The sequence below is a fragment of the Epinephelus moara genome, chromosome 10 (genome assembly GCF_006386435.1).
Source record: "Epinephelus moara isolate mb chromosome 10, YSFRI_EMoa_1.0, whole genome shotgun sequence".
Taxonomy (NCBI): domain Eukaryota; kingdom Metazoa; phylum Chordata; class Actinopteri; order Perciformes; family Serranidae; genus Epinephelus; species Epinephelus moara.
Window position 1 is genome coordinate 10,259,723 of NC_065515.1, and position 21,483 is coordinate 10,281,205.

A 21,483-nucleotide genomic window follows, 5' to 3' on the forward strand; every position below is an offset into this window, starting at 1 on the left:
TGTCTGTTACGCTAGAAGAGTCAGAGTTTGGGACGGAGTGGAGTGTTACCAGAGTTTCTGGAGTGCTCAAATAAACGGGCCTTTTTCCCGAACGCTCCTCTGGTCTCCTGCTCGTGAGGGATTCATTACAATATCGTAACATGGTTTAGATTTCTAAATAAACATTCACCTTGTCGCTAGATAGACTTACTCCTGAAAAAGTCGTGCGCAAGGCTTTTTGTCCCTACGAGGCCACCGTCATTTACCCGACGGGAGGGGTGAGCAAGTGAGCCCTGCAATCTAGAATTTGACCACTGATGTCACTGTTTTCAACCCATTTTACACACTGGCCCTTTAAACTCACTCCTTTATCTGAGATACAGTGTAGTGTTGGCGTCGGTCCTCACCGACAGTTCTTTGAACATAAAACCACCTCTCACAGCATGTTGACTTTCTCTGTTTTGAAACAACTTTTGGATACTTTCAGGTAATAATTGGTTTAATTAATCTGTTGATTAATTTCACAATTAATGAATTAGTTGTCTATAAAACGTCAGAAAATGGTGAAAAATGTCGATCAGTGTTTCCCGAAGCCCAAGATGACGCCTTCAAACGTCTTGATTTGTCCACAACCAGCAAGCTGAATTATCCACAGAGTCCTCTTCCTCTACAAAACAAACACACCAGGTGATTCAAACCAGTAGAAATGCTGAATAAAGTAGTTTCACTTTACAGATTAGCGTTTTATTGGTGCTGCTTGTCCCAGATGGGCTTCTAACTACAGTGGCCAACATAAAAAAACTGTGAATGTCTCTATCTAGAGTCAGTGTTTGGTGTGTCTGTTCTGGGCTACTGTAGAAACATGGTGCAACATGGTGATCTACATAGACGAGGACCTGCTCCATATGTAGATACAAACAGCTCATTCTAAGCTAACAAAAACACAACCAATCTTATGTTCAGGTGATCATACGCTACATGCTTAAATTCCATTTCTGCCAGTATATCCCTCTAAATCCTACTCACTGGACCTTTAAAGCAAAATGTGTCTATTTCCAATTTAAATAAATAGATGACTAACCAACAATTTGAATTAATAAAGTTTGAATGCTAAAATTTTGGTCATTGCAGACCGAAGTCTTCATTTTAAGGCTATGACAACATCATTTTTTGCAGAGATCATGTGCTCTCTTTGCATCCTGGAACAGTATAAAAATCTTTGATCAATCTCTGAGTGTTTCTGGCCAATAAGGACTGATTTCTCACTCTGAGATGTTTGATAAATTCAAGCCCAGTATGAAATGTATCGTCATAAATAGATTATAAATGTACTGAAGGTGAGTCATTTAAAGTAACCTGCCATTTTCCCTTACTTTTTCTTCTTTTATTTCTTCCATATCAGTTAAAATATCCAGAGACATTCAGTGGATAAGTTTAATCTCATTTTGTGACTTTTAACAAATCATAATCCAAATGAAAGTTGAATTTTCATCGGTCATTAAAACACTAATCTCCTCTTCCATCTAGAGGTGCTCTCGGCCTGTGCTGGGAAGTCGTGACGGCCGTGGTGTTAACTTACCAGTCCCCCAACCCCCACTCAACCCCACCCCCCATTGTAGCCAGATGGCTGTCACACAGGCGGTTCCTTGCCCAGACCATGCTGATTTCCCATCATTCTTCTGTTAATGAGGTCGTTAGCAATGCAACGGACAATTAAATGATCTCAATCTGGCATTTTCCCCATTTGTTTACTGTAAAGTGTACAGTACAGTCATCAGATAACACTGCTTCTGTTTAGATTATGGCTTCTGTCCTAACATTTTCTGTCTTATGATTTATGTGTGTGACGCTGTGCAGGAGGGGATTAAAACGTCACCAACAGAAGCCCACCACTGAAGCCTTTTTCAGACAGTCAGGTAGTATAAACAGAGCCCTTGACAGAGTTCGTGTTGGTACATGGTCCTCTGTGATAGTGGGAGATCAGCGTCTCACACTGACAAACTTTGTTTTAGTGCATCATCACCCCATATGGAAACAACACAGCCTGGAGCTGCTGCTGCTGCTGCTGCACAGAGGAAGTTTTGTTAGCTGTTAAAACGTGCGTCGAGGGTGACTTCAGCCAGTTAGTCGAGCACTCACCTTCATGTGAAACGCTGCCGAGCACTGACACCGCTGACAGTTAATTATGGGTGTCACAGATCACGCAGACGTGTCAGCTCGGCTACGATTGACGCGCCGCATGTTTACATCTCTGTTGTAATGTTGTTTTCTAGTTATTTTCTCAGCAGCAGCAGCAGCAGCAGCAGCAGTGCATCCGTTATTTAGCTCCAGAAGCGCCTCGGGGCTCGCCATAATGATCGTAAAAGCAGTACAGATTCGGGGGAATGAAATTTTAAAAAGGACTTGTGGGTATAATTGGTGAACCTGCCATCACAGTAACTTTGGAAATATTTTCGGTCAGGCTGTTGAAACACGCAGACTGCCTGTTAGGTAGACTGTCATGCTCTATATGTGTGTCTCTGCATGGCTCCATTATTTTCTGCAAACTTCACATACAAAGTTATTTTGACAATGAGTGAAAACCAACTCAACCTGATATATTGTTTCGACAGGCAGACAAAAAGGAGGCAAACATATTAGCTGTGACACACACTAGTATTTGGAGAGTGCCTCGCTGGAATGACTTCCATTAGTAGGCCAGGTGGCTGGTGTCAGTAACAGGGAGGTGAAGCCAGTGGCAGACAGACGCCACACGTTTATCTCAAAATGCCAGATTTCTGACTTTTAACCATGAGAGAAAAAAAGTTTGTGTGTTTTTTGCTCCGCAGCTTGTCTCAGAGATATTAATGTGAGGTGAGATATATGCCTGGTCAGTAATAAAATCTGCTTACACAGAATCTGATGGGCTACATTAAAAACCTACCCTTTGATTAAAAGATTTTTCATCTGAAGAGAGATTTTCACCTGAAGCGATCCGGTTCAACGAGAGGCCCAAAAGAGACAGGAGCTCCTGAGGCAGCAGTTTATCCTCCATCCACATGACAGCTAGCCCTCACTGCTGTCTCCCTGTGTTTTTACACCATGAAACCAACAAATCTGGCTTCTAGCTACTGTCCAATATTTAGCTTCAAAGCTCCTGTTTGGGAATCATCACTACTAAAGATACTGGCACGTTTTCTGTTAAATCAGAGATGCTGGTTGCCGTGGCTAACACCAGCCTTGGGCTAGGTCCACATGTCTGCCAGCTAGCGCGTGATGTATTCCACCGCTCACCTTTTATGTCCACTCCTAATTGAGGCTGGATCAACCGGATCATTTTACTGCAAGATATTAGGCATCGTTTCAGCTGCGAGTTCAAAGCAGCTGTTATAAGTTGTGAAGGCAACGTGTTGTCGTTAACAATTAACAGCTCCTGATCCTTCTTTTCACCCTGTTGCCAAGCACAGTCTTACATCAGGCCAGGCTTGTGTAGATCACATGAGCTCATGTAGAGAAATAGAGAAATATCCTCTACAACAAACAAGTGACAAATCTTGAATTACTCGTAGTTATGTTCTTGTAACTGCACCTGTTTGTCTTTAGCCCTGTTTACACAGAGATCCCGCGATCGGGCCTCAACGAAGAACCTTCGCAGGCATAATGCTGCCCAGTGTGTGATTTTTTGCGCCCAGTTCAGACCAAAGATTCACGACGAGACGAGTTAAAACAGGCAACTACTTTGAATGTGCCGTTCTTCTCGGTGAAAAACAGAAATTAAACCAGCATCAGATGGACTGTGTTCATAATATATATGCCGCAATAATATAAATAGCCAGCGCCAATTAATCAGTCTGTGTGAATGTGTGTGTGTGGGCGGAGCATAGGCACACACAGCTTCTGACACTGGCACACCGTGCCACCTGTGGCAGGTGCTCCGTCCCCTGCCACAGGAAGCGAACACGCAGTCTGTCGTCATTTTAACTTCGCATTTTAACTTCTCTACAAGCTGTTTGGCTGTTGAAACAGGCGACGTGTTTTAAAACCAGCTGCCCGCGATTTGACCAGCTGAGTTGCAGGTGACACCATCAGCCGGCTTGAGTTGAGCTCAGACCTGCCAGTTTACACCTGGTAGAGTGTGCACCCTACATAGGCTGAGTTCGGATTCTGAGCAGCAGCCCTTTGCCGCATGTCATCCCCCCTCAAGGCCCGAACATACTCGGGCGGAACGGACTCCGCGGACTCAAAGCGGATGTCCGCAAGCCCTGCGCGCGCAAAGCTCAGATTTTACGACTGCGCGGACTCCGCTCTGTGCACCAGTAACTGCTCGGCATGTATTTTTCACATCGCAGGGATTTTTCACGGACATTTTTACAGGAAACTACAACATGGAAGTGCGCTCGACTATGAAAGCCCAAATGACTGCGGACATTCCTCGCGGAGTCCGCTCCCCTAATAGTACGCCTGAGTATGTTCGGGCCTTTACTCTCCCATCTTTCCTGTCAATCTACGACTGTCCTAAAATGCCCCCAAAAAAACAATCTTAATTAAAAAAAAAAAAAAAAAATCTTGTTGATGAATGCATGTTATATGCAATTAAAAATATATTGTCACAAAGTCATTGTCACCTGATACTGATGTCATTACTGATCACTGGAAATGGCAGTCCAATAACTTTTTGTGCAGTTGTGTTATACTATAGAAACAGTCTGGTACCTTTCTTAATACTGTCACCAAGGACGTCACGTTTTCGGTTTGTTTTTCGGCTTGTTTGTTGGTTTGTCAGCAGGATTATGGAAAAACTACTGTCTTGATTATCCAAAAACTTGGTGGAAGGGTGCAGCATGGGCCAAATAACAGTAAATTTTGGAGCAGATCTGAATTGCGGGTGGATACGTGAATTATTTTTCACTTTTGTTAATGTTGCCAGCTAGGCCATGCAGCCTTGGCGGAGGTCTGAGCTCTCTGAGTACTCTACTAGCTTTGGACTGTGTCCATGGGCGGACCATTTGTATGAGCATGTAGATTTCTGACAAGCTCTAACTGACTAACAAGTGTAAAATCAGTAGAAATCTGTCAAGATGCGGATTTAAAAGAAGCGATCTGATACTTGCCCCTAAAACAGCCAAATGTTCTATACTGTAGGATTCATAAAAGATTGACCCATTTATGACTGCAGTATGTATGATGTGGCAGGACGGCATTCACTTTATTGTGTCATCTCTTTATTGAGTCAGATTAGATGTATTTTCTATATTGCCTCCAGCTTATCAATAACAATCCAAAATACAGTGTAAGCCATTAGGTTATTTGGAACAGGCCTGTCAATTTGATCTTCCAGCAGTTTGTGCTCGTGCTTGTTCGTGGTAAACCGGTGAGAACAAATCACACATAGTCAGAAAATGTGCAGTTAGTAATTATTGAAAATTCTGTCTGATGAATCTCTCGAACATCTGGGAGAGCCAGCTTGTGAAGTTACCTTGTGGGTCTTTAATTATTATTTTAAAAAGCAGTTTTTGCCAGACTTCAACAATATTGTCTTCTGCTGAATTTTATGTTTTTCTTTGCAGAATTAAAGTTTATTTTAAAATATCATTGGGTCAAAAGTAACTGCATTTTGCTCTTAAATTAAATAGTGGCATCATTTGCAAAAGAGAAAACAAACCAAACAACAAACAAGATTATAGCAGCTGAAAATAACAATTAAGTGGAAAACTGTGTTTTGTTTCCCATTGTCACTCTCACCTCTGCACCGCTGTGTTCATTGTCTTGTCATGAATGTCAGCCTGCTACAATTACTTTTAAAGCCAGGATTCACTTTGCCACGCTCCCACTGGGAGCAAAATAAAGGCCTAATGCTCGAGGGAGCTTTACAGTGTGTGTTAAATGCTGTGATGGGAAATAAGTCACAGTATAAGTGGGAGTATTTGCAGAACTGATTCTGTAAATAATAAAAAAAATAATACAGTTTTTTACATCGATGATAAAGTTTGAGTTAATAAACAGTTTCCTGACCAGCAATGAATCTTAAAGGGTGACTTGGACCTAATTTTCCCATGTTTTGGGTCAGCGTGAATCACGGGAACAACAATTTTTTACATTGATCCAGTTCTGAGGGAAACTGCTGCAGTCAATAGCACCGCAACAGGCTGCAATGTAACCACTCTGGGTAGTTCGTACTAAAAATGTACGTCTACTAAAAGTGTTTTTGCTACTGACAGGCTCAGATTGTCGTTATAAATGTCTGACAACATCGTGGAAAGGATCCCAACAGAGATAGACCTTTTTGTCAAAGAGTAAGATCCTACTTGTTTAACCAGAAACAGCCCCAAAATTGCTCCATTTAAAAAAAACAGCCATTGGCAGCATATTGGGTTAAGCCTTTCACGTCCTGCACAGTTTGGTAGAGCACATTTTGTATCACTGAATGTAATTGAACCTGCCTGAGCTAGTTCTACCATCTGGTTTCATGTGATGCTAAAAGGAATCCACTATATGTCACTGTGTCTTTAAATAACAGTCCCTTTGAGTTCGTCCCCTACAGGAAGTTGGTAACAAAAAAAGTCACTCCAGACATGAGGGCTCTGAGTGGTGGGATTTTCAAAGGTAGGCATGTTAATAACATGTTATAGTTCCAGAGGTCTTATTGGGCGGATTCATGCAACTCTGTAGAAAAATAAGTCTATTAGAGGTCCAAATTATTTAAAAATGTGCTTTACCAAACAGTTGATGGTGATGCTAAGCTAATGTCATTAAAATTCACAGTTTGCAACAAAATTAAAACATTTCTGATCACTCATTGTTGTTTAACCCTTGAAATCTGGCAGCAGTTCGGCTTGATTTCTTTCAAAAAACATGGGAAGAAGGCAGTTAGCAACGAGAGAGGGAATCAGCCCAGAAATTCGCAAGAAATTAGTAAAAGGAAAAAAATAAAAACAAGAAAATTGGGAGGGAAAAAAGAGAGCGAAAGGAAATGACCTAGAAAATGTGCTTAAAAATTACAATAATTCTGTACCATAATTTTAAATATGTAATAATAGATATAATTATTATATTTAGCTATTTTTTCCCCCTTTTTAAAAAAATAAAAAAAATCCAGCTCTATACATTTTTTGCAACTTTTGGAACATTTCTTGCTGAGGTGCTTATTTCTTTTTTCCCATGTTTTTGAAAGAAATCACACAAATTTGCTCAGAGTTCAAAGGGTTAAATACTTACAAAAGCAGCACAAGAAAAGTGATGTCACTCCAGGTTTCAGAGGGTTAATGATACATTTAATGTAATCCAGTATTTATACTGGAAGAATTTTGTAAGTCTGATTTTTTTTTTACTACCTTAAAGCCACACTTAACCAAATGGTTACATTATCATTTTATCATAAAGGCAGTGATGCTAAGATAATAAATTTACAGTTTTTATGAAATAAAAAAGGGTGATTATTCACGGTTGTTAATACCACATTTTTAATGTTATTCCATTTTATTTATGATGAAAATATTTTGTAATTTTTTTTTACCATTTCTGAGATGCACTGTAATGGTAAATATCTAAAATAAATATATGGAAATAATGCTAACAAATTGATATATGGTGGTATACAAACATCTAACAAGCATTATAACAGTACATGGTTTGTCATTTTTATTTTCTTTTTCTGTTTGACAAATGAAGTGACTCAACCGCTTGGTAGAGGCCTATATTTTAAAAGCTATTGCGTCTGTAAAAAAAATAAAGGAAATAAAAAGTGCAAATAATAAAATTAAATTTTATTACCAATTTCTTGGTGTGGATATCAAAGGGTTAAATGTGTCGAACCAGAGTTGTTGATTGCAGGCAAAGTAGAGAGACCAATCAAGACGATTTTTGTGAGCTTTATTTTGTGTTTTACGATGATAAAGTGTAGTGGAGTCTGGCCGGTTTGATTATGGCGATTTCTGGGCTTTAAGGTAGAGGTCTATCTCTGTAGGGATCCTTTTCTAAATTTTGTTAGACACTTAGAATAATAACCTGAGCCTGTCAGTGGCAAAAACATCTCATAGTGGACGTAAATTGACGGTGCACAAATGCCCGTGTGGTTACATGGCAGCGCATTTTGCCGCTGCTGGCTGCAGCGCGCTCACTTTAAACTGGACCCATTTCAAAAAACTGTTGTGTGTATTGGTCACACAGACATAAACACATGGACAAATAGGATCCAGGTTGGGAAACACTGCAGTTACCCTTTAACTTCAGCCTGTGATGTGATGTGAAAACAGTGCTAAACCATTGATAACCTCTATCTTCTCCTCTTCTTCTACAGAGACGTCAGAGTGCTTTATATGCAGGGATGTTGAACTTCAAGCCAGTGACCCACTGAGGAATTTCTGCGACTGCAAGAATTTACTTGCCCATCACGTGTGTCTGTCCACGTGGATCCAGAAGGTAAGAATACTTTCCATGTAGGGAACCTTGATATTTCAGTCTGGCTGCTTCTCCTCCTCCTCCTCAGCCATTTGTCAGACTGTGAAGGGGGAAAATGTCTTTGTTGGTCTTCTAACGGTGAATAAAAAGTGTTTGCCATGTTAGCATTCCTTATTGAGACAAAACGTTGCTGTTTGCCTCAAGGTAATGAGCTACCTTTCAAATAGCAATACCAATTAGTTTTAATGAGGGTTGCTAACAATGATAACACGTCATCGTTATACAGTTGAAGCACAGCTGAAACGCTGAGAAGTGCCTCATAATGGACTGGCAGAAATCCAGGAAGCTATCATGCACCCGACACCTGTCACCTACCGCAGAATGGCTCATTAACATCTGTAGCACTCCTTGAACCAGTAGTTGTATTGATACAGCGGTCACTGATGCTGTGTTTCTGCACTGCACCTCCCAAAAGATCACTTTGCACTCTTCTCAGTTAATGAAATGGAAGTTTCTGTAGGTGGCATACATTTCTCTTTCTGTTCAGTCACGGTGCTTATTGCTGCTCATGCTAATTACTCTTCCTCCATTAATTCCCAGCAAACTGCTGCTGCTGCTGCCAGAATTGTAAAAATGTATAATTACCTCTGTATAAGTATTCCCAGAAATAAAAAAGTTAAAGTTAAAAAGTAAGTGAAGAGGTGTGTTGATGTGAAAATGTAAATTTAACTGCAGATTTTTACACCTCAGCTGCAATTTTTCACATAAGTAATAAACCTTGTCTGTATGCAAATGAGTTTTTATGTCACATGACATGAAACTGCGCTTTAGGAGCCTGTTAGTTTGCATGGACAGATGTTGTTTATTTATATGTGATATAATCACTGCTCTACTGCCTTAAAGGGCATCATAATAATCACATTATTATACCGCCAGCACTGGTTGAAAAAACTGGTCATCATAGCTTACAATAATCTGTAAATTAAAGCTGCACTAATTCATATTTTAATATAAACAATGAATGCATCGTATAAAAAGGGTCATGAACCCACAGAAGGTTATTGTCCAACTTTGAGTTCACCTCGGCTCTACAGAGATTTTTAAAAACGACCTATTCTGCTCATTTCAGGTTCATACTTATATTTCTTGTTTATGCTTTAATGATCAAAAAACACGTTATCTTCCTCATACTGTCTGTGCTGGAACACCTGTATTCACCCTCTGCCTGTCTCTGTAAGTCCCCTTCCTGAAAAAGCCCAGTCTGCTCTCATTGGTCAGCGTTTCCAGGTCTTCCACATCTTGGCGTCTCTGCACTGCCATAGAGTGCCCCAGAAATGAGTTAGCATTTTAGCATTCCCTGTTCCCTCGTCTTTTATTAATCCAGTTTAGCAGAAAACTGCTATCAGCAAAAGACGCTCAGATAAACCCAACACAAACTATGAGCACTGAACGGCAGACTGACAAAGTGAGTGACTAGCTAGCAAATGTAGCAGAGCGCTAAGAGGCGAAATACACAAATATTTTTCTCAGGATTGGGTGAACATGGAAACAGAGCTAGCCACCATCACCATCACTATCTTGGGTTTTTGGAGCCACAAGTGACCATATTTGGATGAGAGGGTAGAGCTAACCCTAATGCTAACTGCTAGCTTGGTTAGCATGACGCATTTACAGCTATGGTTAACTGTGATAATGCTAATACTAATTGTCACAAGCAAAATGTTTTGACTAGGGCTGTCAAGCCATTAAATAATTGATCTAATTCGTCACATGCTCAGTGATTAATTCATCTGAATTAATCGCATACATCAATTTTTGCTAAAAAATTTAAATTCAAATGAATTTTGTCAGATGTGTCGTAGTAAAGCTGCTGAATTTTGGACACAATTGTCCCTCTGTCCTCTACCACTCAAAGTGGTCTGCAGTCCATTTTGTAAAGGAGTTAGTTAGTCGGTCGCAGGTAGACTGACTCAGTTTGCGTCTGAGCGCCTAGTCGAGTGTGGCTTTATGAGGCTGCCTGCTAGCGTTAACATCAGAGCCTGTGCTAGCTCACACCTCCAGGTTCACTGCTAAATGTAGGGCTGACCCAAAAAATTTGAAGCTTCGAAGCTTCGTTCGATGGCATGGGATTCAATTGTGAAAAAAAAAATTCGAAGCTTCGGCTGCGCTTTTTTTTTTTTTTTTTTTTTTTTTGTCCTCGTTTTTTTTTGGGGAGGCCTTAAATGCAAAACTAACCCCGTCAACGAGCCACGAGCGCACTCAGAGCACTCAGAGCCGCTCTGAGTCTGGTGTCAGAGACACTTCTGATGCTCTGAGTTGCGCATCTGTTTGATTGTGCTGCAGTGTGCACCGAGGGTTTTAATTTAAGGTGTTCACAGACTCGGGCGCACTATAAACGGAGCGGACTGCGCGAGGAATGTCCGCAGTCATTCGGGCTTCCATAGTTGAGCGCACTTCTGCGTTGTAGTTTCCTGTACCCCCAATTCTTGCACGTTTCTGTCATAGCGATGTGAAAAACACATGCCGAGCGGTCTTTTGAGTGACACTGGTGCGCGGAGCGGAGTCCGCGTGGTCGTAAAATCTGAGCTTTGCGCGCACAGGGCTTGCGGACGTCCGCTTTAAGTGGGTGTGGACCTCCTAAATCATGGGGCCAAACAGCATCGTCTCGTCTGCCTCCATCATGTGACACTGTGGCCTTCAATGCCGCACCGGGTCAAAGGGCACCACAGAACTTTTTAACGTGTTATTTTTATTTCATGTTATTAATTAATCAAAATTCAGATGTTATTTTAAAAGCCCTAGTTTGTACACAACAGACTGGTACAAACTGGAAGCATGGCGTTGTGTGGGCATTTAACAGGCGGTGAGGATCTGATGAAGAGATGCTGTTGCCTTATGGGAATTGTAGTATCCAGTATTTATGGAGCCTAATCCATGCTAGCAACTTGAAGTCAGGATGTCTAGGAATCTGCTGCAGCACTACTGACCAATATGTTTTAAAGCCATATCTCACAAGTCACGCAGCTTTCTGGAAGTGCAGCAGTAAAACGCTCAAATGCCATTTTGACTAGAGAGCCAAAGAGCAGATACACAGAAAATTAAATCAATCTGTCACTTATGCACTCGTGGACTGTACAGTATCTGTGCTTCCAGATGAGGTACATACAGAGCGCAGCTCTAAATAGCAACATCTGGATCTGACTACACAGAATATACACGTCATCTGTAAGTCGCTATACTGTACGTAATACATAATTCAGTTATTATCACATGTAATGACTGTATATTAATGAAATATGCGTCTGCTGTTTAACGGTTTGCTGTTGTGCCATCCACTCCTGTGAGCTCCGGGTCTCTTTGGATACTCCACAAGTGGTAGACAACATGCTACAGCAGACCTTTCATCTGCACCACCCAGCTGTCAGAGTGAAGAGCCACTTCCATTAAGTGTGTGTCTTCCCACTATACAATTATATACAGACACACACGCTCAGGCTCATGAAGCAGGCACGCACGCACACACAGAGCCACGCTCTCTGCCGAGAGTGTGTGCCGACGCTATGAGACTACTTTAGTTTTTTGTGTGTGAGAGAAGCAGAGACAGAGAGAGAGCGTGCGACCTTTTAGAGTGCTCAGGGTAGGGAGCCCCTTTCCCTTTTACAGAACAGAAATCAGCAATTGACCTGTCACTTTTGCTCTGATAGCCATCTCTGGAAAGCAGGTCATGCACATATGTCTAAAGTGCCTCTTAACCGCATTTTATGAAGCCAGAAAATGTAATCCAATAATGATTTGACTTGAGAGAGAGACAGCGAGCCAGCTGGGAGTGATAGCATGCACCGCTACCACTCCTAAAAGCAGCTTGAACAGAAAAAAGGGCAAATTCCACGTCCTTATTTAATTTCAGCCACAACAGTATCACACAGATGTTGTCACTAAACAGCGGGCAGGCTGAATTCAAGCACAACAAAACAGCGCTGGCGTTCATTTCCACAACTGTTGATACATACTTCAGCGTGTTTGCAGCAGAGCACTATCTGAATGATTATCATCTGCACTGAGGCAGACCATACGCTATCTTTTTTTAGACTGCCGCCCCTCCCTCTCCTTCCCCATTCAGGTTCCCAAAGACAAATAGCATGGCGCAAAACTAATTAGTAACCAGGAACTAGTTAGGAGATGCCCTTTGAAAAACATGTCCTGAGGCAGGATTTAAATATAGGGACAGAGTCAGTGACTGAGTGCGCCTAGGAGATCCCGGCCTCCAGGCGCGGCAGCACTTTGACCCCTGACCCTCATTATAGGGAGTGCATTCCTAGAGGGGTGAAACCCCTTGCAGCACAAAGTACAAGGGCATGGGAGGACTGTATGGCTCGCACCGCACCAGCCGAGCGTGGCCTGGTGTGTCTCACTGCCCGGCCCAGCGACGGCTTGAGAAGATACAGAGCAAGGACGCAGGCTTTTTGGAAAGTAATGGCATACACTTGCTGTCCTCATAGATAAATATGTTTCTCATTTTTATACATCTGGTTTCAGTCTATTGAAGTTTATGGGAATGGTAGTCTGCAAAAAAAGAAATGCTCCTCAGGATTTGTAATCCCATCCATCTGAAATAAAATACGTGGTAGGTAGGAGGGAGAAAAGAAGTGAGGAAAAAGGGGGTTTGGAAACAACTCGCCTACTAAATATAGCTTTGATTATAGCAGTGACCGAAGTGTGAACACGTGAAAAACATATTGAGAGGATGAGTTTACATGCTGACATGCATTAGATATGTTTTCTATATGTGACATGTGTGTGTGTGTGTGTGTGTTTATGTCAGCGAGCATGCCCTTGTCTGAAAGTGTGTGCATGCCTATGTTTCCCTTTAATTGCAAGTGGTGTGAATAGTGAGTTAAACCTCCCCTCCCCTCCCCCACCTCACTCTGTCTCTCATGGGTTGATAATTCTCATCACTGCAAACAGACTTGGTTTACATTCATTAGCCCAACACTCACAGCAATCAGGCCACAGTGCCAGGGGCAATGGTCCTCTTTATAAAATCACATTGCCTAATAGCGGTGTTCTATAATTATATGCCATTAACATCTATCAAAATGTGCTCCTACATGCCTGGCATATTAGCAGTGGATTTGGCAGTTTGTGTTTGTACAAGTGCTTTTCTTGTTATTAGCATCTTCAGACAGTTAGCACCAGCCTGAAGAGCGTTGCCAACATTATTTTTGTTTCCTGTGCAGTTCTGTCGTGTGAAGTGGTACTTTAAGTGTGTGCATTAAAACAATATATTCATGTATGTCTGTCTAATAATTACTAAATCTACGGTGGTCCAGCGGTGCAAACCTTGGACAAAATGTTTTAATAGCATGAATTAAAAATACTTTTTTACTTTTCTTTGGTGTTGTTTCAATGGTTCACTGTCACTTAATTACTTTTACAACATAGTCATGTATATCTGTCTGTTAACCCTTTGAGACCTGGAGCGATATCACTTTTCTTGTGTTGCTTTCAGACGCCTTTCGCAAGTATTTAAATCTTTGACCCCTGAGCAAATTGGTGCAGTTTGTTTCAGCAAAATGGGATAAAGGCAATGAGCAATTTGGTTAGAAATGTCCCACAAACTGCAAAAAAAAAAAAAAAAAAAAAAATAGAAATTATTTTTAAAAAACAGGGAAAAAAGAAAACGCTTGGGATAACTTTATTTATAATTATTATTACATTTTTAAAATTATGTTACAGAGTTATTTTATATTTTAAGCACTCTTTCCAGGTCATTTGCTCATTCCTTCAGGTCATTTTGTTTGTTTAAGAAAAAAAAACAAAAAAACTAATTTTCTTATTTTGAATGTTCTCCTAATTTCTTGCTAAATTTTTTGGGGTAATTTCTGTAGTTGCTCCCATGTTTTTAAAAGAAATCAAGCTGATTTGCTCAGGTTTCAAAGGGTTAATAACTATAACTATGGTGGCCTAGAGTTGCCAACATTAGACAAAAATCACAAAAAGAGAAAAAACACTTAAAAAAGTGCAACAGTGTGATTTTTCTTTTTTTCTGAATGTAGTTGTATTTTCTATTTTGTTGTGTTGTTTCCATCTTTAACTCCTTTGGATTAAAGAATCACAATTTTCCAAACATAATTAGTTTATTGATCAAAACACAACCAAATGATTTGCCTCTCATGCATGTGATTCTACATTAGGTCCATCTGTAGAGCTCACGTTCTGATGCTTCTCTGTCACTAAGTTACTTTTATAACATAGCTTTATGTCTATTGTTATATGTACGGTGGCCTGGAGGTGCAGAATGTAACAATACTGGCAAAAAACATTAACTCAATACAAAAAAACAACGATTTTAGATGCGTTTTCTAAATGTAGGTAATTTCCTATTTTGTTTGTTGTTGCATCTCACACACCTTTGGGTTAAAGATGCAGTTGCATTTTCCCAAACATAATTAGTGTATTGATCAAAACACAAACACATTGTCACTCACTCATGCATGTGTTTGTACAGCAGACTTAGAGCTGATGTTCTGATGCTTCTCTGTCACTGAATTACTTTTACAACACAGTCATGTATGTTTGTGCATTAATTACTATACGTATGGTGGCCTGGAGGTGCAAAACACAACAACATCAGACAAAACACATGAACAAAGTAGAAAACACCACAACACTTTAGGAAGCACCACAGTGTTAAATATTATTTATTGATTTCTGACATATGGTGTTGTTTGAAATTTTTGTTGTTTTCTATTTTTTTATGTATTTATTTATTTCACACTCACACTCAGAGCCTTGCATCCTGTCGGGCACCCTTGTATACTTGCCGGTTGACCTGCAAAAAGAAAACAGTGATTTGCAGGTGGTAGTTTGTCTTAATTTTATTTCTGTGTTCAGTATACAGCTTCAAAGTGTCAAGTCCCTTTGCTTTGTAGTTTAAATTGTGTTTTAGCCAAAGTTTAAACAAGCACGTTTTCAGAAACTAGAGGGTTAAGTCTCAAATGAAGCCTCACACATGCCTCTTGGACTTATAGTTCTTCTCCTATAGTTGTTACGATTCAGCATGACAAACAGGGTGGTTGCTGATGGGTAGGTGGGTTTTAAAAGGTTAAACAAAGAACGGGCGTGGCCGATCACAGGTGTTGGCTATTAAATATATATTTTCAATATTTTTTGAATTTTTTTTTCTGACTGCTGACTTTGTGTGTTATCTCTGAGATGAGAGCCGCGTCACTCAGGCGTGTTACAAACAGGCACACAAACTGTGGACATGTGCTGCTCAGTATTATGAGAATATAAAGATATATTGATTGAAATTATATTTTCTTTTTTTTTTTCTTCTGTTTTTTTTTAAAGATATTTTTGGGGGGCATTTTGCCTTTAATGGACAGGACAGGTAAGCATGAAAGGGGGAAAGAGAGGGATGACATGCAACAAAGGGCCACAGGCTGGATTCGAACCCAGGCTGCTGCGGCAACAGCCTTGTACATCGGGCGCCTGCTCTACCCGCTAAGCCACCAACGCCCCGAAATTATATTTTCTGAATTACCTTTGTTTTAAAATATATTCTCTTAGTTTCACATGTATAAAATGTCTCAAAAGTATCATTTTAAACACGCTGCTGGACAGAATTATCTGAGCAGCGGACAGATATTATAGGGTTTGTGGTTTCAGTTCGGGCTGCAGATCTTGTGTTGAAGATTCAGAGGGTTGAATTGGTCATACATGCAGGTGCCAGGGCGGGATCGGGTTCTGAAAATCAGACCCGTGCAGGACTCTGATCACATTTTCCAGACATAATTAGTTTATTGATCAAAACACAAACAAATGATTTGTCACTCGTGCATGTGATTCTGCAGCAGGCCCATCTTTAGAGCTGATGTTCTGATGCTTCTCTGTCTCTAAATGTCTTTAAATACTGTTTCCTTACAGGGAAGTGGGAGTGAAGACAGGCTGCGCTGCATTATCTGCAAAGCCAAGGTAAGTGTATTGATGCGTGAGTGTGATTTTAGAGGGAGGGTATTATGAAAATCCAATGAGAGATCTGATGATGTCTCATTCTTTTAATCTTCCTGTGTGAAATGTAGGTAGCAAGCATTTAAACAAACACCGTTTAAGTCATTAAGCAGTAGCTGCATCTCACAAAGCAGATTTAAACAGAGCAGATTCATAATACTAATGAGCAATCAGGTCTTTGTTTTGCTCTGTGATTTAGCTGATTTTCCAGCAGTTGTGTTGCTTATGAGCTGTAAGCTGTCTTATATTCCTTATTATTGCAGCAGAACACTGGCTGCGGAAGAGGAGGGAGAAACATTACAATATTTGGCAAAGGATACAAGCCATCTAATGACCAAATCTGTATTCATTTCATGAGCAGAAATTAATCACGCTTTCCTGTGGTACATTCCTAATGCTAATTTTCCGTCAACACATTGTGTCTCGTGTTTGTGAGTTTATTCGTATGAAATGGTGGAGCTGATGTGTCATCACAGATGGGGTTGCATGCTGGATAAGGTGGCCACATTACTAACCATCTCAGATTAGGAAGTATGCTGTTGATGTGTTGTATGTATTCATGCTTGTGCCGCGGGTCAAAGCATCAGAAGCTGGCTACTGGGTGTTTTATTCATTGTTTGCTCCACGGCGGCTGGTTGAAAATGTGATCCTTGCTGTCTGCTCCTGTGTGTATGTATGGGCGGAATACACTCTGTGGAGGAGAATGTCACAGTTACTCTGACAACGACCTTTCGGGATTTTAAGATATTTTAAACATGAAATCAAACACGCAAACACACATGCACAGATTGACACCGACTGATGCAAGTTAAATGAAACATTTAGTCTGAGGGGAGGACTCCTATGATTGTTGTTATTCATCTTGGAGTTTGTCTTGTCTCCATTTGGGGTCAGAGACCAGTCGGTCCAACATGTGATGCTTTCTTTTACAGACATCAACACGTCTCTGTTACATACAGCTGGAGTTTGTTACCAACAGGACGATGAGTTTGTCTCAAGGTTTCAGGTTTTAAAGGCAAACTCTCAGTTTGTGTATAAGTCAGTATAAACTCTAATGATACTGTGGGCATCGTGCACATTTTCCATTTTTATAAAAAGGATAAAACAGTTTTTGGACATATTTGTAAAAACAACATTTCAGCTCGCAGCCTGTGATGGTGGGTGTTTCCCCTGGCAGTGGTTGGCTGACATTTGAGAGCCAGGGTTGCTCAGAGACATGCTGTTAACTTTTGCTGTGTGCTGCTGGCTGGAGAATGTTGTAATTATTGGGGTTGGGCTGGTGTAAAAATTTTCAAACCAAATTGATATCAAGCCAAACACTGGACCGAACTGGTATACCAAATTTTAGCAGGTGTCCCACTTGACTCCACAGCTGCTCCTGAGACCAGTCCCAACAGAAAACTAGCATCTGGCTATCGCATAGCATCGCTTAAACAAACTACAGTCAGACTGGAGACGTCACCACTTTAAAGATGTGTGAGTAGCCTGCTTGCTATCTTCCTACGTTTGTAACGCTACTTTTTAAAACAGAAAAGACATGTTTTATGTTGTGATATTTGCTGGAAATGACAAACAACAAAGCCAACAGCAAGTAGCCTAGCTTGCTATTAGCAAAGGTCTTTTACCCTTGAAATAAGAAGGTGTAGATAACGTCTCTTTTCAGCTTAATGAATTAGACGTTCCTCGTCCATTGTGGCACTTCCAACACGAGCGACGGGAATAAATACAAATACAGCGTCCAATAAAAGTTCATCTCAAAACTTTGCTTGCAGCCAGTTAGGACAACTCTTTCATCAGCTTCAAATCCAAAATGTTAATAATAATAATGATAATGGCACAGTTTTAGTTTTCTTGAAAGATGAAATCTGTCATGTCACCTTGTCACCCCAAAAACACACGATTCCCTTTGCTTAGGCTGAATTTGCCAAGTCATAGGCACATTAAAACAAACCTTTTAACATCATAAGCTGACGTAAAACCTTCGAACAGAAATGAAAAAATCAATAATTCAGTTGAGATGACTTATTTAGCATTGTGTGGAGCTTAAATTGAACAACAAAAAAACAAACAAACAAAACAATCCCTATGACCACTCCTCCAAAAGAAAAAATGGTTCTCTCCAAAAAGTAATTTCCCTGCCAGGCCTCTTTATCTTCTCCATGGACTTCCTCCATTTTAGACTCTGATTTTTGTGTGTTTTTCCCAAAATTAGTTCACTATTGAAAGGTACAATTTTTATTTGGAATTTTTTGGGGGGGAAAAAACAACAAACTACATTCCCTAGCTCAACTTCCCTTGGAAAATTTTTAGAAATTTACCAGCCCTTTGCAATCCTAGACATACTTTTAACTATAACATGCCATAAGAAACTTCCCCCCCAAGTGACGCTGTTAAAATGTTTAATTTCATCATTTTTAAATTGTGAAAAATATTTTTTAGAAATTTGCCCAAATCTTCAGCTTTATTTTCCTTCAAAAAATTTGAGAAATTTGTCAGCTCTTTGTAACCCTTGTCCAGACGATATAAAATGACCACACATTCGACGGCCACAGCTGTTTAACTTCCTGTGTGGTCACTGGAAATAAAGTGATATAACAAACCATTTTTAATGCGGACCCACGCAGACGACAGCACTGATGACTTCATCAGTTGAAGCCAAAAACTTGTCAAATATTTTTTACTAAATATGTACATGTCAAAACAAACATCAATTAGATATATATATATATATATATATTTATACATACACTGATTCATTTATTTATTTTAAAAATAAGTAAGTAACACTTAGACCAAATTGGCCCAAACCTAAAATAACCTGAAATAATTCTGTGCTGTAGTTTACTGATTTACCATACCAAACAAAGGTTGCCATGATAAATTAAGAGAGGTTTTGGAAATACCACCGTGAGCTGTCATGTTAACCTGCAGACTCTCACCTGGCTGTAATAATGTAACTCGCTGTTGCTTAAATGGAAGTCATTTTCATTTTTGGCTGTTTCCCTGACAGCATTTGGCTGCAGGCAAACACATTTTTTAGGTGTTACAACCATCCCTGCTCCTCTTTTACCTAAGAGGGGACATTTCTCGCACTTTCTGCAGCATCTCCAACTGACCGCTGCACTTGTCTCCGTCCATTGTACTGATGGCATCGTTATCAATTATTAATGGCGAGCAGAGACATCCCGCCAAGTGTCCAAACAGCCATGAACAGGGGTTAGTGGCAGAACTGGTGAATGTGGCAGCAGTGCCATTTAGAGAATGATTGTTGGGAAGCATCTACTGTATATTGATATGAACTCTGCTACAGTAAGTTAATGCATCAGTATAATAACATTTTAATGTCTGCAGTGGCACGGCCATTTAATATTTGTCCACAGAGAGATGTATATGTACATCAGCAATGGCTGTAATGATGATAGTGATAATCATTTTGCGCTGCTATCACTCTGTAATGCATTACCGCAATCACCCTTGGTTAACATTAAGAGGCTTTAGCCATTAAGACTTTGTGAAAGCAGTGCTCATCATACAGTCTGGAATTCGATGTGCCAGCCGCTTCATTTTCTAGTTGTTGTTTTTTTTTTTTTTTTTTTTTTTCTTTTGATGCTGCTTTTTCTTGTATGTTGTTTTCCCCTTTTGCAACGTGGTCTCAAATGTGGGCCATTTGTTTGAGTTATGCTAATTTGTTGGGGCAATGAATGCATTAATTTCATTAGCACATGGCCTCAAAGCAATAATTACCAGAGTAGGTGTGTCACAAGCAATCATGTTAAAATTTGCCAGTTAATTATTAAGATTTTGTTCTGAGGGACCTGGATTTGACACGAGTCGCCGAGGGAAAAAAAAAAAGGAGAGGGAGAGAGGAGAAAGTTAATGCATTCCAGTGGCCGAGGCTAGGTGCTTGTTGTTGAACACAGTGGGGGTGGCCGTGGCATTGTGGGCCTACTGGCACGATTTTTGCATGTTGACAGCTCACATTCTGGACTAATTACCGCAAATAGCAGAGGGCTAGCTGGTGCTCGGTCAATCCAGGAGGGTGTAATTATAAAGAAAAGGAGGTCCAGAGCCGCCTAATGGCCTCTGCTCCCTTTGATTGGAGTCCGGCGGAGAAGACGTTGGTTTGGGAGTTGTGACGGAGGAAGCACATTCGCAGTTCTCCTCCTCGGCCCTGATTAGCTCTTGTCCGACACAGAGCTGGGGTCAGGAGGACAGACTGTGCGTCTAATGATGCGCTCTTAATAAAAAATAGTAATTCTTGGCACCATGAGGGGTTCCTCACCTGATAACTGCAGGAGCCATATCGGGATAATAGAGAACTGGGTTGGTTTTTATGTCCTGTCAGCAGGTTTAATGTCATCACTGTGGTGCTGCTTCACTTTCCTTTTATCTGGTAGTGACTCTAGTAATGACAGGACTCTTGGCTTTATAATAGTAAATATTATTGCAAGTTAGAAAATCGGTTTGATTAGTTAGCATGCACACAGTAATGAGAACAAAAGGCAATGACAAGGTTTACTAATGTGAAAATGAGAACGTGTGTTTTTCAAATGTCTGGTCATGTTGGCAAATTATAAGTTGCTTAAAGATGTGAGGACCCTGGAACACAACCAGTCATCTGCTGATACAAGTACATAAAGCGAATTTAGACTCAAATTTAAAAGTAAAGATGCAGGACATGTCAACCAGGTTAAGGCTAACCATTTATCTAACCCTATGTTCGAAATCAGTCACTCACTCACAACTCCAACACGGTTCTTCCACTGACACCGCCGCTGGTGTATCACGCCGACGTGAAAGTGTGTTGGTGTCTGATGCCGGAAGTCACTGACCAAGTGCCGGTTTGCGATGACCTCAGAGTGAGATCGGGTTGGGTGCTTTGCTAGCATCTTTGAGAAACCAAATCTACTGTCACGCAGCAGCCACATCTCAATGCTGGTCGGACTAACTGCTGGTTTTGGGGAAACTTAAGCCGTCAATTTCTTTTGTCCCAACAGGTGAATCATGTCTTAAATCCAACGATAGTTAAAAGTGTTGTTATTGAGAGTTTCGAGTTGTCTTTGAGTATGTTTGTTCTTCGCAGATGGAAATCTAAAAAAAACCTTTTCTACTCTT

At 40.5% G+C, this 21,483-nt stretch overlaps 1 protein-coding gene across 1 annotated transcript in view; it reads left to right on the forward strand.

Moving 5' to 3' along the window:
- The window catches only part of LOC126397175 (uncharacterized), a 98,437-nt gene that overhangs the window by 1,523 nt on the left and 75,431 nt on the right, over positions 1 to 21,483 (forward strand). The window contains exons 2-3 of the mRNA XM_050055742.1: positions 8,255 to 8,376; positions 16,285 to 16,332. Coding sequence (XP_049911699.1) covers positions 8,255 to 8,376; positions 16,285 to 16,332 — 170 coding nt within the window. The remainder of the gene's footprint in view (positions 1 to 8,254; positions 8,377 to 16,284; positions 16,333 to 21,483) is intronic.